Source organism: Micrasema longulum, unplaced genomic scaffold (assembly GCF_059751315.1).
Source record: "Micrasema longulum isolate JH-2025_06_02 unplaced genomic scaffold, ASM5975131v1 h1tg002938l, whole genome shotgun sequence".
Classification (NCBI taxonomy): domain Eukaryota; kingdom Metazoa; phylum Arthropoda; class Insecta; order Trichoptera; family Brachycentridae; genus Micrasema; species Micrasema longulum.
Genome location: NW_028280055.1, coordinates 1 through 20,517, shown reverse-complemented (window position 1 = coordinate 20,517; position 20,517 = coordinate 1). Strand labels below are relative to the sequence as shown.

The 20,517-nt window shown below is 31.7% G+C and overlaps 1 protein-coding gene and 1 long non-coding RNA gene across 3 annotated transcripts in view; one reads left to right on the top strand and one right to left on the bottom strand.

The window, feature by feature from the left end:
* Positions 1–17,038, bottom strand: part of LOC148271312 (venom carboxylesterase-6-like) — a 27,314-nt gene extending 10,276 nt beyond the window's left edge. Inside the window, exons 1-3 of the mRNA XM_088241538.1 lie at positions 16,611–17,038; positions 5,107–5,215; positions 1,309–1,494 (exon numbers count right to left, since the gene is read on the bottom strand). Coding sequence (XP_088097664.1) covers positions 1,309–1,494; positions 5,107–5,215; positions 16,611–16,763 — 448 coding nt within the window. The 5' untranslated portion in view covers positions 16,764–17,038. The remainder of the gene's footprint in view (positions 1–1,308; positions 1,495–5,106; positions 5,216–16,610) is intronic.
* Positions 14,385–20,489, top strand: LOC148271311 (uncharacterized). Of its 2 annotated transcripts, none has more exons than XR_015825126.1 (3): positions 14,385–14,514; positions 18,768–18,871; positions 19,036–20,489. It is a non-coding gene; the product is annotated as an uncharacterized LOC148271311 (long non-coding RNA). The 2 variants fall into 2 exon arrangements; XR_015825125.1 differs by having other exon boundaries at positions 18,768–18,875; positions 19,036–20,487.
* Positions 20,490–20,517: the final 28 nt, after the last annotated feature.

Genomic DNA, 20,517 nt, shown 5'->3' with positions numbered 1-20,517 from the left:
ACATTTCGATTTTCGAATCTAGTTTGTGATCATGTCCATTGATTTTGAAAAAATATAAGTCTTAAAATGAAGGAACCAATGTATTAAGATGCTGCAAATACAAATTGATGTTCTAAATTATTAGAAATCTCTTAGAGAAAGTAGATTTTTTAGGCTATTGTTGAACATTTACGTTTGGATTTGCATCTGTCTGCCTCTGAGGTACCTACAGAGTTTTACCACACATTCGCCTGAGAAATCACATTTCGACAGCATTCAGCCTACTTTAATCCCGGTTTTTCCAAGTCCACGCTTCGCTACCATACACCAGGATGAACATTGTGAATTGATAATTTTGCCTCTTGCGACAAACATTTATATTTGATAAATTGAAGGTACATTTTAACTTCTATCAGAATACGTACCCAGAGCTCTTTTACTTCTTTTTTAAATGAAAGAGTTGACGAAATGGGAATGTTTAAGCATAGGCGGAGTGGTGAATGTTACAGTGTGTAAAGTGGCCAATTAAACTAGGCAATGAAAGGTCATAAGCCCTGTAAATGTCTAGACTTCCATATTTCCTTCTCAAAAATGTTTTCCCTCTCTGTTGCAACAAATTGAGATGTAAATAACTCCTGAGGAAATCCAGCCTGCCTGCAAACGTTTGGACATACTCAAAACATTGTCAGATATGCGGTAACTATTCGGCCGGATAGTAAAATCTGGCCGGATAGGCGGGATACCGGATAGTTGCTTAATATCAGGCAGATGTCTAATATTTATTGAGCTGCGAAAATTTCATGAACTGAATTTCACTGAATTGATTTATAGATCGAAATTCGACCGTGTTTGGGAAAAAGGACGTAACCCTCATTATTTGTAAAATAGATTTTTTTGCATAAAAATGTTCGCTGGTGTTCAGTGCACATTTTAGAAAAAAAATTCAACCCGCAAATAAAATAAAAATATCAATTTTTTTTTTATCAAAAATGTATTTGCTTAAAAAAAAAACCCAAAGGATGAAACTACTCAAAACAATTATAATTATTAAATTAATAAACCATATTGATATGCAACTTATTGATCGATAAGGGATTATTAAAAATATAATTGAAATATTTAACCCCTTTTTATTTGATGTCCATTAAAAGTTTAGTGTTCAACTAAGAGAGAAATTTTATATCCGGCAATTCAGTTTAGGGCTCGCTGAATATTCGGTATCCAGCCAAACCACTATTAGTTTCATCACTAATGTTTACTGTCGTCTGAAATGGGGCATTGGTGGATCAACTCCGTAGTTATAATAATAATAATACATTGAAGAATTACCTAGGATTCCGAGTCTGTAATTCAAGCTGACATACACAACATTGGTGTCAATGATGAATTTCTCGCGATACGATATTCCTGAGCCAAATATAAAAGCTCCCCCGTGTATGTACACGACCACAGGAAGACTGGCCGCGTTAGAGGGTTGTGGAGAATATACATTTAAGTAAAGGCAGTCTTCATTCCCTGGAAATTTTCAAAAGTAAGATAAGTGTCACAAAAAATACAAGGAATATAATATTTTATTTTATTTAACCGATGCGCGATGTTCAGGTTATAATAATACTAGCGGACCCGACAGACGTTGTCCTGCCCGAACGTTTTTTCAATATTAGAATATTCTATAAACTGGTTTTGCGTGAGCTTGACATTTAATTCGAAGCCAAAAGAAATGGAAAAAAAGACTGATTGTGTGGTGAAAGCGTGCAAAAACTGTTCGGGTTCGGATAAAAGGGAAAAGCCTTTTTATTGATAGGGGGGTATCTAGGTACTTGTTTATGATTTAATTCTGAAACTAAAAATTATTAATATTTAAATACTGAATTTAAGTAGGTACCTAGGTACTTGTTTATGGTTGAATTCCATAACATAAAATAAGTCGTTAATAAATATTGAATTCGTTTTGCAAATGTCAAACTCTAATTTTCTACCATAAGGGGTGTACTTTGATAGGAATGTGATTTCTGAAAATATATTAAATGTCAGTTAAAATTATTTTATTATTAGTGAAAATTCATTAAAAAGAAATAAATAGGTAGAAATTATAAGGAGTGTAAGGAAAGAATCTGATAGGGATCCATAAAAGGCGAATGTAAACATTCAAAAACAAACTTTTTTTAAACACAAAAAAACAACATCCTTCTTTTTTTTGTGCATGCATTCTCATCGAATGCAACCCTTACCAGGGCTTATCATTTAAAAAAAATTACAGATTAGATTGCGAATTTTAATATCTACAAACACGCGCAGCGTAAAGATCTACATTTCACTGAAAATTGCACTTAAATCGGTTAAGCAGTTTAGGAGGAGTTCAGTGACATCATACGTACAGAAGAATTATGTATATAAAGATTAAGTATTATTATACAATTCTTTATATTTATAGATGAAAAAAATGAGAATTAATAATGAGGTCTGCCATCTTATAAATGAATTCACATGAATTTAACCAAATAAAGCAACGATTTAAAGAAAATTAAAAAATAAGTCATTTCAACAATCTTCTAGATTACAAATGAAAAGATCAGAAATATCGATTTAAATAAGGGAATTATAATTTATTTTACAAAATTTTATATTTAATATTCAAGGATTTGAGAAGCACGAAAGGAATGGGGAAATATTTAATAGATATTTAGACTAAATAATTGAAGGTTAATAGAGGATCGGACGAAACTATAAAAAAAAATAATGATACTTTAAAATACAGATAATGTAGAGTGTAAGGAGACATTGACCTAGCCAGACCGAAGGGGGGGATTCGAATCCCCCATATACCGATTTGGTCAATTTCACTTTATGTACATAAGCATTCGGCAAACGAACAAACATTAATAAAATACACGAATGAGTAAAATATGTGTACCCGAAAACATGAATAAATTATTGCAGGGTCATAAACACTTCCAACGTTTTATTCTCCTGATGCCATATACAAGTAGGCGCTGGGGTCGTTTGGTCCCCCCGTTCGGATCATGTGAAATTTTTGGATACTCAGTGAGGGAAAGGTTAAAGCTCACTAAACATTTTAAATAATAGTAATTCCAAGGTAAAAATATAGACACACCTATAATCTTTTAATTACATTCTTAGTATGGGCTAAAAATGTTTTAACTGTTTTAACATTACTGATTCGATACGGTTTTATTATAATACTGCTATATAAGTTTTAATTTTCTTTTTCTTTCTTTAAATATATTACGTAATTTTTCACTTAATGTATTTTTATTCATAATTATTATTCATTGTTCATTCAGTATTGTAACTACATGACGTTATGATTTTTATTTTCTCGTTCTTCAAATATACCTATATTTTGTAATTTGAGTTTTATATACTTAAGTGTTTTGTAAATTTAAATTTATTTTATATTATCCACTTTAGGTGAGGTTATTAAATTTTTACACGTTGAATGCATTTAAGAATGTATAAAGGACTTGTAGCGTTAAATATCGAAAAAATAAAAATATTAAAGAACATATTTCAGCTCATTTTATTGATATTGGGATTCATAGAATTAAAACAAAAAAATAGGAATAGTCCAGAAGGAGCGTAGAGTCATATCTGAATGCATCGGACTGTGTTCAAAAATCCCCCCACTTTGCTCCCTTCACCGCGCGCATGCTTTAAGTCACTGCGTAATGTTGCCAGATTACGAGAAATACAATCATAACAAAATTGTAAATCATATATACAAAAAAGCAATTTTGACAATTTCTCTAAAATCTAATTGTACACGCGGAAACATTGATTGACACAACAGAGTAGATAAGTAAAGGGTCATTTAATAAAAGTAATTGAATTAATGAACTTTAAACTTTAAAAAAAATAAAAAAAATCATAAAACAAATATTTTTATGTCATGATAATAATATTTGATGTTTCAAATATAATATCGGTCAAAGGTCCACCACGGCGTTGTATAATCCGAGAGGTCAAATTTTTATTAGTTCTCTCATTAGATGAGCACAAAGTAGCGTAAAAAACTTGACTACCTTGGTATCACTAACAAAATGTCAACTTTGTTTTTTTATTTTTATTTTTTTATTTTTTTATTTATTAATAAAACATATAAGACATGAATATCATGATATTATATTCCCAGGAGTTGTACGAGAAAACTCATTTGGGACGGTACATAAAAAAAATAGTACATTTCTTGTAACAATACATAGTATACATTTAAACAATAAAAATTTAAACAAATTTTAACAATCTATGAACTTAATATTAAAAAAGGAAAGAAAACATTTAAACAATCTGTGAACTTAATATTAAAGAAGAAAATAAAAACATTCAAACAATCTGTGAACTTAATATTAAAAAAGAAAAGAAAAACATTTAAACATTCTGTGAAATTAATATTAAAAAAGAAAATAAAAACATTTAAACATTCTGCGAACTTAATATTAAAAAAAGAAAAGAAAAAATTATTTTTATAATTATTATTTTCTTCAATTAAGTTGTTCTTCTTATAAGGCTCAATAATTATCGCAAATGTTATACTCGCTGCATATGTATGTATACTTATTATTATGTTATCCGCACTGTAAAATGTACATACATATCTAAATTTAATATCTATTCTTAACTTCTTATTAGTAATATTTATCTTTTAGCTTACGAGAAGGCCTGTAATTGGATCTTAATATATATTTTAACCTACACTGTAATTAATAAATATTGTAATCTGTTGGCTTTCCAAAATAAAAAAAAAAAAAAAAAAAAAAAAAAAAAAACATTTAAACCTAAAACACAATATATAGACTATTCACAGAAACTGAGCTAAAAACTAACTTTTTCTTTGATAATCCAACAGATGGATAAATAATTCGATTTTTAAGTAATGCATTTGCTACTTACACATGAAATGTGATCCTATACCGTTTCATTAAGATCTCAGCAGTCTTTCTACACTTTAAGACGACACAACACGACATAGTTGAATTCAAATCGGGAATTTCTGGGCTATTCTTAATAAAAAAAAATTTAAAAAAAAACATTAATAAAAATTAAAACTGAACAAAATATTTTTTGCGATAACTCGCTCTTATTTTGATTGAGCGCACGGGCACATACCTACGACGCTATGCTCTCCTGTTTCCAAATCATCAAACCATTGTGCGCAAACATTGGGCAACTTCTTGGCAATCCAGACTCCGTACCATTTTTTCGCTCGTTGGGGGTCCTGAAATTTTTAAAATTGTATAATCAAACCAATATGGAGCAATACCTTAAAAACTTTTTACAACACTTTTGTAGGCAGTAATTTGGAGTTTGCATCCGTCGTGCGGAGCCCACAATACATAACAAACCTAGAAAGGATTGAAAATGTTCATCGATTTTTTTTAAAATACCTATATTATAAAAACAATAAAACACTTCGCACTTACAGCCAATCTGCCAAACAAAATGGATTTTTTACCCTTGAAAATAGACGCACTGTATCTGAATTATGCTATTTACATAAATTATTAAATAATAAAGTAGACCCTTTTAACCTACTCTCCAAAATTAATCTCAATGTCCCCTTTCGTAATAAGTATTTGTTCCATCTGCCAGTCTGTAGCACTAACTATGCACAACACTCTTTTCTCTATCGTTCTTGCTCTAACTATAATGCTTTTTTTTCATCTATTGATATATTTTACGTGCCCCTTAATTTATTTAAAAATAAATTAAGACTCATTGTTTCTGGCCGCGATACGATCCCACTTACTATTTAATGATGCTCACACTTACACACACCTGAACACTTACTCCTACACTAATACACATAAACACACATCTACACTTACTCTTATACAAATACACATAAACACAACCTTTTGTTGTAACACAATTTAATAATATGTGTGATTCTTATTTAGAAACCTTTACTGGTCTGTCTTTAAACTGTATTTTTTTTATGTTACTATACCACTGTCGACTGTTTGTTTTTTTTTAATAAATAAAGATTCGAACACAGAAATATTGTCTTTCTATCTGAATCAAATGTTGAACCACTTTTTTTATGAATGTTTTTTTTTGCTGATTTGATCATCATCAAAATTTAATTGATATTTAAAGCATTAACTTCGTGGTCAAACATTTAACTAAATGTTATTAAATATTTGTATGTAACCACTTACCGACTTATCTATGTTTACCAGTTTTGAGACGTACCCTTCTCTTCGTCAGGACATCAATGAAACCAACATGCAAAACCCACTATACACTTTCACCATAGTTGTTGCACAAAAATATAAAACCAACACTACATGCATTTTAATAAATACATGCACTGATTAGGACAAACATGCAATGATTAAATTACGAAAATTCTATGTTGTTTGAGAAATAGTTGGAGAAAAAAGATGGAGGGGATGGAGGGAGGTGGTGAGCTTAATAGGTTTAGGGTTACCATTACAGTGGAACATGGTATAATGGACTATATTGAAAGGTTGTTTGATTATTGAACGTTATTTTTTAAAGCTTTCCAAATGTAAAATATTTCCATATTATTTACTTTTAACCAACAATATTTTGAGTTTGTCCAAATTTTTGTAGACAAGGACTGGATTCAACTCCCTGGGGTGCTGTTTATGTTAAAATTTTACAACAGAGATAAAGAACATTTAAGAGAAGGTAATATAGAAGTCTAGCCATCTACAGGACTTATGACCTGTCAATGGCTGGTTTAAGTGGCCACTTTACATTGCGTTGATATTAACATTACGTTGATAAATTACCTGGTCCATGAAGAAGTATAGAAATTGAAAAAATAATATTTTCAGGCGTTGCCTAGTATGTAGGTGAAATAATTCAATTTGATGAATCTCGCCCGCATAAATAAAGGTTTCAGCTCTTTAACTTCACAAACATCAACAGATGAAAGAATTAAAGGAATATAGATGTTCAAATATAGGCAGAATGGTGAATGTTACACAGTGTGTAGATTCACCATTTAAACTCCTGTATTTTTACGAAAGTCGAAAAATGTCGTTAATGATTTAAATTGATTAGGTGATTTGCGAATTTGGAGAAATTATTATTGTGAAGACACCTCTGTTCTTCAACACAAATATAAAAATTTCTTGATGTTCTTCCAACGTAAACTGATGGACAAGAATTGTGTTTTAATTGGTAAACACCTGAATGATTTAATAAACTATTTCTATCTTTATTATTAAGCAATAATTTACCAATATTGTTATTTGTATAAAAATCAGGTTTCATATTATTTGGTAAAAAATTTGGATACATTTGGGGATTTAGTATTTACATAAAGGATTCTTCTCCATGTATTATCATTATTAATATTAATATAATTACTGTTGACAGGATATAACAAAATCGTTTGATTGATTTTATCTTTTGTTTTCTATTTAAAAGACTATTTATTAAATCAATTATATATTAATTGACATATTACAACAGAGATGAAGAACATTTTAGAGAAGGTAATATGGAAGTCTGGGCATCTACAGGGCGTATGACCTGTCATTGGCTGGTTTAAGTGGCCACTTTACACACTGTGTAACATTCACCATTCTGTCCATACTTGAACATCTCTTTATTGCTTCAATTTTTTCATCTGTTGATGTTTGTGAAGTTACAGAGCTGAAACATTTATTTATGCGGGTGAGATTCGTGTAATTGAATGATTTCACAACATTTCTACACTTCTGTATGGGCCAGGTGGATTTATCAACAATATTTTTAGTTTGTCCAAATTTTTGTAGACATGGGCTGGATTCAACTCCCTGGAGAGCTGTTAATATTAACATATTACAACAGGGATGAAGAACACTGTATGGAATTATTTAATTGTAAAATTCCCTAATTAACATTTCAGAGAATTTTGGAATTAGAGAATTCTCTAAAATGTTCTTCATATCTGTTGTAATATGTTGATATTAACAGCTCCCCAGGGAGTTGAATCCAGTCCTTTTCTACAAAAATTTGGGAAAACTCAAAATATTGTTGGCATATTAATTGTATTAATCAGTGCATGTTTGTCCTAATCAGTGCATGTGCTTATTAAAATGCATGTCGTGTTGGTTTTATATTTTGTGCAACAACTATGGTGAAGGTGTATGTATAGTGGGTTTTGCATGTTGATTTAATTGGTGGCCCGACGAAGAGACGGGCACGTCTCGAAACCGGTAGACATAGAAAAGTCGGTAAGTGGTTACATAAAAATATTTAATAACATTTGGTTTTGTAGAGGCATTGTTATTATACTCGACTAGATAGTAGCTATTTGTAAGTTCATGCAAAACATATGATTGAATGGCTTTAATGGATTTAACGGATTTAACCTCAAGGAATAAATAAATAAAATAAATTAAGTAACTTACAATTTTTGGTTTATTACACACGAAAATACAAAGATTACACAAATAATATTTAGAGTGAATTTAAATACTGATGAAGACAGAGAAGGGCGAGTGACGTGTTACGCGCTCTTATATAGGTCAATTGGGCACTGCGGCCATAGACAACAACACATCCTCGTCTCTCACTCTCTGGTCCCCCCAGTATCATCAATGAGGAACTTCAGCCCTACGGGAAATTGGATACAATTTTTTTTTTCTTACGCGGGGTAAAAATTAGAGCATTAAATTGCACGGCAAAGTTTCTTGAAAATGTACAGAAAAAATAATAAAAAATATTTTGATAAAAATGCACTACTTCAAATGACGTCACTGGTTCATGTGAATCAACCTATGATCTGAGAGCTATGGAAGATTTCCCCAATAACACGATATGTAAAAAAAAAAAAAAAAATTTTTTTACTTAGTTTAACAGTCTATTAACAAATAAAAAAAAATTAAAAAACCACCGAACTTCCTCATTGTTTTCCCAATCCGCGTGTATATGGCTCTGCATTGTACACCAACCGCATCGCATATTGATCATTTTTATTACATGAAGGTGAGATGATTAATTTCCAGGGACTGTGAGTATTCTAGTGTGAAAGAAACATTATGTCTATGATACCTACTGAATAGCAAGTAGCAAGTCAAACATAAATGTGGATCAGCGATGTACCTGTTTCGGAATAAACAATTTTGTCTATACCCCATATATAATAATTTGCACATTCCTTTCACGAGCATAGGTCAAACTGGTTTACGTAACTTGATAATTAATCAATGTGAAAAATGCTACTTGAAACAACTTATCGGGCAAAGAGTGCCATACGCTGTGTGATAAACTGAGTAACAAAAAACACGCACACTGAGGGATCCATGTGGATTAGGATGTCGTCTTTTTATTTGAAGCATAACGGCGTCAAAACTGCTATTTTTCTATTTAAAATACTAATATGTAAACTAGCATCTAGTTCGCGTAGGTTAAAAAAACATGTTAATATCTGTATGTAGGCACATAATAAATGTACACTGTATGGTCAACTATAGTTGAATTATTTATTATAATGTGCAACTGTGTGACCAATATTCAAAAGTAGATATATTTTTAATAATATGTATAACATTTACATGTTTAGTAATATTATAAGTTTTGTATGATTAGTTATTTTATGTTATGTATAATTTTTATGTGACAACATTTACAGTAACAATATTATGTGGGAGCCTTTAATTGGACTCTATAATATGTATTTATAATATAATTCGAAAGTCAGATGGCAGAAGGGACCATCTGTATTTTTGTCTATGTTTTAGTTTCCAAAAGTTTTGATTAATATTTCAGTAAATACACGCATAATTTTATTTTTTTTAAATCAGCGGCTTTTAAAATGGTAATTTGTTATTGAAAAGCACACTAAAATATTTTAGTTTGTGGATTTAAGTCTTGAAATTGAGACGTATTTCAGGTCTCCTGAAAATTTTTGAAAATTACAGATGGTCCCTTCTGCCATCTGACTACTGAATTGTATCTTATAAATTTATAAATGTCTGTTGGCTTTCCAATAAAAAAAATATATAAAAAAAATAGATATAAACGTGATAGCACCTAAAACCGTAGACTTCACAGCGCAATGTTTCAATTGAAATTTCAATTAATTTATTTGGTACGTTTATGTACAAAATATAATATCTAATTCAAAGCACAAATAAACAGCACGAGAAAAATATATAATAGAATTTGAATGTGAAATATTGTTAAGTAATAAAATCAAATAATTAGAAAAAATCAAAACTATCATTTCTGAACTTCCTTTCAATAACACGAAAGTTACAATATTTTGAGTTTGTCCAAATTTTTATAGACAAAAGACTGGATTGTGCGTGAAAGCGTGTAAAAATTGTTCGGATAAAAGGAAAAAAAATGGTGTAACTTTTCGTTGAAAAATATGAACCTAGGTACTTGTTTATGATTGAACTCCAAATCTAAAATAATTTATTAAAATATTAAATTTAAGTAGGCACCTAAATACTTGTTTATGTTTTAATCCCAAAACATAAAATAATTCATTTTCAGATATAGAATTCTTTTTTAAATGTCAAACTCTGCTCTTCTACCAACAGGGGTGAACTTTATGTAGAAATGCGATTTTCAAAAATATACAAAATGTCAGTTACTATTATTTTATCATTACTGATAATCTATTAAAAAGAAGTAGATGGATAGAAATAATAAGGAGTTTAAGGAAATAATATGACTGGGATCCATAAAAAACGAATGTTGTTTGTTAACACTCAAAAACAATCTTTTTTATTCACATTAAATTAATATCCTTCCATTTTTTTGTATATGCATTCTCATCGAATGCAACCCTGGTGAACTATGAATAAAACGTTTACGCTACTAACTTTTTTTCTAATCAACAGATTGAAGATTTTAAAGCTATAAATATGCCCATGGAAAAGCTCATCATTTTGTTGAAAACCGCATCTAAATCGGTGCTGTAATTATTTAGTCAATCGCGGACACATGTTAGGAGCATTGCCTTTTATGTATATTAAATTACATTTTTTTTGCACCACAACTGGCCAGGAGGCCTATTACAGTGGTGAATTACATCACAGAGCACCCAGGCTTGAGAAAAATCACATTTTAATTTTTGTGTTCTCACCGGGAATCGAACCCGGAACCTTCCGCACGTGAGTCAAGCGTTTTGACCACTACACCACGGAGGCCGCGTATATAGATTATTATGTACCATAGTTTTAAATCAGATAAAATAGTTGGTACGTAGAATACATATATATAAATACGTACGTACAATATATAAGTATGTACCCAATTTTATTTATTATTTATTTATTAACGGACTCATTCAGTCCATTTAGTTACGATAAAATATTTAATTTAAAAGAAAGGTGGGACAAAAAAAAAACGATCTCAAGATGAGATCTGGTCTATTTGAGTAATTGTTAAAATCTATTAAGACTCGCACCAAAACGTCCATATTATTCATATTCTGTCTCGAGTTTACAATACGACACAATTGGGACATTAGTGCGTGCAAGTCATAGTTCACCGTACTATTTATTAGGTAGGTATGTCATATTTTGTGAGAAATTATTTGCTAAATTCATTCAATTTCATTAAAGATTTTTAAAAATCCTACCATGATCTACTACGTCATACATAGGTAGGATTACCCAGTGAGTCGGGTAATTATAAAACCAATACTTGAATAAAAATATGAGTAGGTACCTGTCAATTAAATATAAATGTGTTTAGACAACGGTTTTCAACATTTTTTGCAGCGAAAAAACCCACAATCTTCTCGGATGATACAAAAAACGTAGTATTTGTCTACATGTTACAATGCCCAGTAGAAGTTACAATGCAATTGATTTATGACGAGTGATGGTGTTTATTCGCCTTTTTTCAGTTAAAAAATCAAGGATGTTACCTACGTCAAATCAACGAAATATGGTGTAAAGACATGACGCTCTAATACCCGATGACGTATAATATACTAGTTATTCCAAAATTAGCTACATTTTACATACCTATTACAAATATTGCGTAGCACTCGACAATTTGAAAACAAAGATAATAAACCACAATAAAAACTCAAACATTCATGTGAAAAAGAGATATAGGTACATATTTCCTTAGTTCATATTTATTTCAGAGTAACTCGTTAGATACGACAGTAGCTGGCAATCGTAATCATTATGTGTTAACATAAGCTGTGTACGTTTTTTTACAAATGAAGAGAACAAAAATTACAACAAATTAGTCAAAAACGTATTCTTCTCTCCTCGATTGAACGCGAACAGAAGGTGTCGAATATGCTCACTTTCGTCTACTTGACGTTCCATTTTGAAGGCTTATGATCAAATAAAATAATAAATGTAACGTAAAAATAAATACAATATCTTGTAGAACAGATTTTTTTCCGTATAATCTTAACCATTTTATTTTACTTTCGGTGTTTATTATTAAATTTGAAAAAAAAAAACGAACACAACTTATACCTAATACTTTACAGTTGATAAAAATATTAAAAAAATATCTACTTATTCGATTATATTCAGTTATTCGATTCTAGTTATTTAATTCAAGTATTTTCTCGCCTCATGGTGTAATGTGCCTCGTGGCGTAATGGTCAGCTCACCTGCCTACCATGCAAGAGGTCTCTGGTTCGATTCCCGACAATGGTTGATATAAAATATTTATTTAAAAGGTTATTTTCACACTAGAATATTTCATAGTCCCTGCATTAGTACCTGAAGCGTAAGACTAAACATCTTACCTTCATGTAATAAAAATGATCAAGATACGTTGAGATTGGTGTACCAGTGCAGTGACCTATGCACCATTAGGTGCGGAAAGGGTATTTTATTATTTTTTATATTCTCATCACACACGGCGGGATTATCCTTCGTAGCGTATGTCTTTTAGTGTATAATCCGTCATCCAACGTCGAAATGTGAAATAAACCAATGAAAATACTTATGTGTAAATATTTAAAGATGGATGGACAACAATTGTGAGAAGGTAATGTGGAATGTAAGGTAATTTAATGTCTACGCCATTTAACCGAGCTTATGACCTGTCGCTGTGGTAAGAGTGATCACTTATTAAACTGTGGAGTATTTACATTTATATTTCTTCGATTATTCCATCTGCTAAGTTTTGTGAAGAGACGGGGTTGAAACCTCCCAGATAGACGGCAGCCTTGCTTCAAACATGATTTAAGGTGGATTTTAAATTGCTTTGTGAAGTGTAACAAAACAATTTTTTTATCAATTTTGATGGAACCTTGTTATCTCAAGAATGGCGTTTCAGAATCCGAGATTGCCATATACATTAAAATACGGAGAGAATATATAATTAATTTTGGTTGTAAAAACACTCAACTATTATATTTAATCCCACGACTTTTCCACAAGATCGACATAAATCAAATTATGCATGTATGTTATTGTAAAATTTAAGGGCGTTCCACACATATATTTCAGATTCTATCAAAAAAATTACAATGAGGAAGTTCAATATCTTTTTAAAATTTTAAAATTTGTTAATAGACAGGCGCCGTGGCGCAGTTGGTTAGACGGCCGACTGTGAAACTGGCGTCGCGGGTTCGATTCCCGCCAGTTGCAAGAAAAAAATCCATGAAAGATTTTCTTCTCAATTGGTCTGGGTGTTGTGGTGAATTTTCCACTACCTCCTTCCATATCCCCTCTTTCCCACCTGCTGACAAGCCTCTAAAATAGAAGCTTAGCGGGTTATTCCCTTAAAAAAAAAAAAAAAACTAAGCGTAATTTTTTAAACTTTTTTTTATATATCGTATTATCAGCGTTGTAATTTTTTAAACTTTTTTTATACATCGTATTATCAGCGCTGTATTTTTGAAAAGTTTCGTATTGCTGAAATAACTTGCGTGACGTCAAAGGTTGTTCTCTGTTAGTTCTTCCGATTGGTTCGTTTACAGTTAGCCAACCGGGTGCCCTTCACAGCAACATTTCATTGGTTGGTTCATATGAACCAGTGACGTCGATCAAAGTAGTGCGTTTTTATTGAAATATTTTTTTATTATTTTTTTCATACATTTACAAGAAACTTTGCGGTACAATTTAATGCTCTAATTTTTACCGCGCGCAAGAAAACATTTTTGTATTCAATTTCCCGTAGGGCCGAAGTTCCTCATCCTTCTTTCTCAAAAAAGTTATCCATCTCTGTTAAAATATTTACAAAAAAAATGTATTTAAAAAAACGTACGATACAGCAATGAATATGAACCGATCGTTTGCATTTCCTATCATTCGATAATTTTAGAATTAAAATAATATTTTTTATCGTGTAGTACACACCTGTGTAACTGGGTGTCAACATAAGTGGCATCCATTTTTTTTAATGAAGAGAACAAGATAATTAGTCGATAATTCATATCATCTTCACTGCACTGCGTAAATATCGCGAGCAGTTTTATTCCTTCGATTGAACGCGAGCAGGGGTGCAATTCTGAACCGCTTTCGCGGCACGAGAAAACAGTTTTTCTCGTGCATTTTGTGTGTAAATATACGAGATAATACGGCCGCGAGAGCGTTTGGAATACCACCCCAGAAAGAGGTATAGAAAATTCTCACTTTCTTCTACTTGACATTTCATTTTGAAGGATTGTAATAAAACGAAATAATATATGTAGCGTAAAGAAAAACTTAATGTCTCATAGAGCAGAAAAATTTCTTTCGAATGACGTTCAACCTTTACCATTTTGTTTTATTTTTAAATTTTGAAAACAACGGTTACAAACTGTTTTTTTTTTTTATTAAAAAAGTAATAAATATTTTTTGATAATTGTGTTTTTAAATGTTATCTACATCAATTGTTAATTGTTAAAATCACTCGCAAACGAGTGGAGGCGTATAAAAAAAATTAAAAAATTAAGGTATTTGTATACCGCCTAACAATGTAGGTACTTATTTTCTTCGTGACTATGATAAATCACATATCTCCGACTCCACATATGTATAATGATATTTGTAAATGATTACGAGTAGAATACAGATAAATTTGATTAGTATTATCATAGACTATAATATTCTTATTACAAATCGAGTCTGATTGCATATTTTAACTCTCAATAAATTTCCCAGATTTAGTTTGCATTTTGTACCTGCCATTCATGTTGGTAATTATATTAATTATGTAACTTATTATCTTTTATGATTTTTTTAATGAGCGTAAAAATACCTTTGCACATCGACAGTGTTCAGGAGAAAAGCTTCAAACCACATTTTTGGTACTTATTATTTAGTGGTTATTGTTTTGTAATTATTTCAAAAAAAAAAATATTTACTTTAGTTCAACGATTAATATCTTCGAATTTAATATTTACATTTTACTTCTGTATGTACACTTATATTAAATTACACATATTCAAAACTTCCTGAATAATATTTTTACGTATATTCTCCATTCATTTCATATTAATTTATTTATCAAAATTTTAGACTCTCTTAAATTAACTAAATTGCAAGAACAAAGAACATCGACCGATCTTATGACTTTATATAAAATAATAAAACCAATGTTTGATACCCCTGATCTACTGAAATTGATTTCATTTTATGTACCACCTAGATTAAGCAGAACATCTACAATATTTTATTGTCAAAATTCTCGAACGGTAGCTCAATATAACTCACCTATTGTTAAATTACAGAATACCGGGAATGAATATGCATCACATTTTGATATATTTAGTTTATCTCTGCCTAACTTAAAAAATAAAGTGACCAACATATTTTTATCAAAAAGAGCAAATCATCTTCAGAAGATTGGGTTGGAATAGTTATAATTTGATTGATTAATGTATTTTGTTATTGTATAATTTCTTTAAAAATATATATGTATTTCAAGTAATTAATAATGTGTACAGTACGAGTATATACACATATATGTAAATGGCAGAAATGCCGTATATAAATAAATAAATAAATAAAATATGAAATATATTTAGTCGTTAAATAGAATGACTGATTTTTGTAAAACAGTATTACATCGCACCTATTTTTTTATTCATTGTCAGCCTCGCGTTCTAAAGGCTAGTGCGTTTTCCAACCATGCAAGAGGTCTCGGGTTCGATTCCCGAAATGGTGAGTATGAAATATTTATTTTCAAATGTACTTTTACATTCGAAAATTTCATAGTCTCAGGACTGGCACCCGAAACGTAAAACTGTAAAAAAGTGTCCTTTGCACCATAAGGGTCGGATAGGGAAACGATGCCATTTTGTCTATTTTTAATCCAAAACGCAATTTTAATTATTTTTAAACCAATTGCTTTGAATCATCATCATACCCCAGCCGCATCCGATGGTGAATAGGGCATTGCATTAATACACTAAATGCAGCGTGTATCGATCATCTCTTACATGAAGGATCAGCTAAAATCTCCCTTTTTATCAATATTGATGAACATGAATCGAACCCGGGACCTCAAGAATGGTAGGTAAACGTGCACGCTACGAATTTTTACCTGATAGTAGCCATCGAGTCGAAAGCACTCGTCTGGGATTCTGGTTTTATTTCACACACAGCACTGTTATTCCACCGGACACGGATAAAATCAGCGTTCACTTGTCCACACCCTGTGATGCATAGGACACTGTATTGGCACACAAATCGCAGCGTATCTCGATTGCTAAAATTTTCCAAACTCACCCTGAATCGGCGTTTTCCGACTGGGGATCGCGCGAACGGTATTCCTTCGAAGGCTCCATAGAGTTTACCATCGAATGAGGTCCTCCATTCTCCGATCAACTTCCCCTGCGCTATGTCAATCGGAATGTCCTTCCCGATTTTGTCGTGCCCCATTTGTTAGGGCCATCGTCCTCACAGAGAACCGCGCCGAAGGCGCAAGCCAGCACGGCACAGGCAACGAACAATTTAAACATTTCGCTCGATTGATACTCAATCAAATGTTTACAACCACCGCCCGGTCGCTCTGCCGGCGATTGCCAATGGACTAAAAGAAAATCACAAATCTTAACCAGTTTTATGTATTTGTACTAGCATTTGGCTGTGCAGTAAAAATGTTAGTTTGAAGAAAGTACGACGAGCGACGGGCAAAATTTTCCACGAGATGAAGTGAAAAAACGAAAAAATAGCGTTTTATAGTATAAAACAAAATTTCAATTTGATATTCGAAACATGTTTTCAATTTCAAAATATTTTAAGAGTAGGTAACAATTTAAGGACTTGTTTTAAAAAGCTAAAATATGTAAACAAAACATCAGGAGATTGTTTGAACTGATTATCGTGGGTTTAATGAGCCTAAATCAATAATTATGCTCACATAGAAGCGTAAACATGATTTTGATATTTTTTAAAGAGTTTTAGGCGAAAAAAAACTCCCAGGCGAAGCTCAATTATGTCAATTTTATTTTTCCTTTCTTATTACAATTCTTATTTCACAAAATTCAATTATTGTCAATGGTACCTCGTTGCTATTGTATATACCATTTTACGTTAAAATAAAACAGTTTTTTTCTTCTTTCGTTTGTATGGGGGCCTTTCCGTGTGCGCACAATTCAATTATATATTATATAATATGTTTTATGTTTATACTATACGAAATATGTTTTATGTTTATTTATACAAAATTAATTTAAGATACCTCATCACTAGGGAAACATGTTCTAAAGAGGACTGTACACAGACTGTAAACACTACAGTGTTTAATATTTTATTAACATGTTTCAGATGTCATTCGAGTTAAAAAAAATCTTCTATCTTAATTTTCTTCAGCCAGATTTTAATTTATCTTTTGAAATGTTTTTTTATTAAATATTCAATAAAAAGGAATTAGTTGTTTTTAGTGCAAAATTAACTTCGTATATTTGTTAAAAAATTTAATGAATCATTGAATTTTTTTATTAATGTGCATTTTTTTTATTTATTGATTTTGTTTGCATAACATGGCATACAAACATACTATAAAACAGAATAAGAAAAAAATACCACAAAGGCATAACATAATTTATTCAGTTTTACGTTACAGCACGTGCCTACACTATAAAAAATACACAGTATAAATGTTTTAATATTAGTAACAAAAAAACTTAAAGGAACATATGAAAACTCAATGTTTCCCAAAAAACAGTAGCTTTAAGAAATTCTTGTAATTCATTTTTATAAAGACATTTAGAGACGGTGAACGGTATACATAGTGAGGGTTGAATATATATTTTTATTTTAGTAAAACTTATATGAACGGCATTTGAGTAGTAAAATGTAATTGTAATAATATATAGATTGTGTTTACATAATATACCTCGGAAGATAGAAGGGGGTTCGAACCGTCAATAGGGTCGCAGTGAGTCACATCTTGCTGGAGGGTGTGGTTCTATTAAACACTGCGAATGTTCAGTTATATTCCACTGGCAACACTACTGACTAGTCCAACTCGTTAGCGTCCACGACGCGAACCCCGAGCAATGGGATCACACTCAAAACGGTGTGATTACAGCAGATAACGAGAGAATGAAAGGCGAGTTTCTGCCGCCTTCAACCCAGAACCAACCAGCTAAGGGAAGGAAACCCCGACAGAAAAATCCACCAGAGAAGGCAACGGGAAACCACTCTGGTCAACTTTTCCCAGGAATCACTATTGGCAGTACATGTAGCAGGCAGTTGTCCCGGCCTCGGATTAGCGCAGGACCGAGATGCTTTCGCTGGAGTGAGTGGAGGGCTTTAAAAAAGTTTTGTAATTATTTATCATGTCCAATCAATTTAATCCCAGTCAGTGAAGAATTCAGTTCCCTCTTTTCTCAACCCATTAATTTGCATATTATGTACTTCTGGATTACCTTCTTTCAGCACAGAGATGCTAAGGCTACCAGATTACGGAGAGCTCCTTCGGCAACTTTTTCCGTGTGTGTGGGCACCGCCAAGGAGACTAATGTCCTCAGATGCGGTGTGTGGTGGGTAAGCTATGCCTACGTCAGTGGTAAAATTATAAAAGAACAATATAAAAACAATTATATTAAAGAAATAAACATGATTGTACTTTTTACCTAACAATTTTCCGCTCTTTTGAGAACGGTCTGACATTGGGGAATTCCATTGCAATATTATCTTGTTTCAGGAATCAACCATTGTCCATGTTTAAACAGCAATTTGTAGGACAAAACATTGCCACCGAGATAGACGGGCAGGCTATCTCCGCGGAACAGTGATCACCTCCACCACTGCGCGCGACCGCAAGTGGCCGCATTGTCCTCGTGCAAACACGCACGGGCAAGACCTTGGGACATTAGCGATTTGCTCGACGAGAACGCGTCGCTTCCGAAGATTTTTTCCGCCGAAAATGAAGGCAGAAAAAAATACTTTTATTAGTTAGTTCATTGTTTAAGAATACTAATAGATTTTGGTATAAAATAAATATAATTTTTCGTGAACTCGCTCGCGACAAACGCCGTCAATCCGAATCTTCGCATTGTCTTACCGTTCTGTCCCGCGCGGTCGAGGCCGGTCACGGAGCTGGGACAAAACAATATTGTCCACGTGTAAACGGCCCTATAATAATAAAGGAAACATTTTTTCTGTGTATTTTTATGGATGTGGGTAGAAAAATATTTTATTACAAATACTAAATTATTCAGTTAACTAGTTTTTCGGCATCAATAAGGGTATTTGTAACGTTCTGGATCAATTTTTTTCATATTAATTATTTATTCTTAAAAAATAAACAATATGTTTATCCGTCTTTTGCTTACTCATATGCCCATTTCAGACTACCATGACAATCCACACGGCACGATAAAATAAGTTGGATTATGTTGTATTATTATTGTTTTATTTATTTCTCTTTCTTAATTTAATTTTATCAATATTATTTTGTCGTCTCGTGTGGATTTTTACCTGAAACGCTATTCTGAATCTTCTTGCGAGTGGTTCTTTTTTTTAAATTTGACTGCACTTTGCTTCATATATGGCCACATTGATGATTAAATGTCAAATTAAGCCAAATAAACAGTTTCACAGGAAAATCGAGGTCTTTCTTTCCCTTTTTCCGTGCTTAAAAAAAGAAAGAGTATCAGAAATAAATCTTCTATGTCGGTGTGCATAGAATTATTTGATGTTTTAAAGATAATGTTGTTTAAATGTCCCCCACGGCGTTGTTTAATCCGAGGTCTAATTTTCATTACTTCTTTTAATAGATGAGCAAAGTAGGGTGAAAAAATTTACTACCCTGGCAACACTAACAAAATTTCCATTTTGTTTCTTCGACAATCTGATAGATGGAAAAATAATTTAATTTTTAAGTAATGCATTTGCCACTTAAACATTCTTTTGCTAATTACACATGAAATGTGATACCATCCGGTTTCTTTAAGATCCTAGCAGTATTTCTACACTTTAAAAGGACACAGCACGGCATAGTTGAATTCAAATCGGGAGTTGCGTACTGTGCGACGTCTACAAAGAAACTAATGGGTCAAAACGTAAACCTACTTATTTATGAGTAGTTTAGTCGCCTTCTGTTTGATGTGCGTATGCGGTTTCTGGACTATTCTTAATTCTATGTCGATATGTTTTTCTATTTTCAAAAATAGCTATCAGTTTA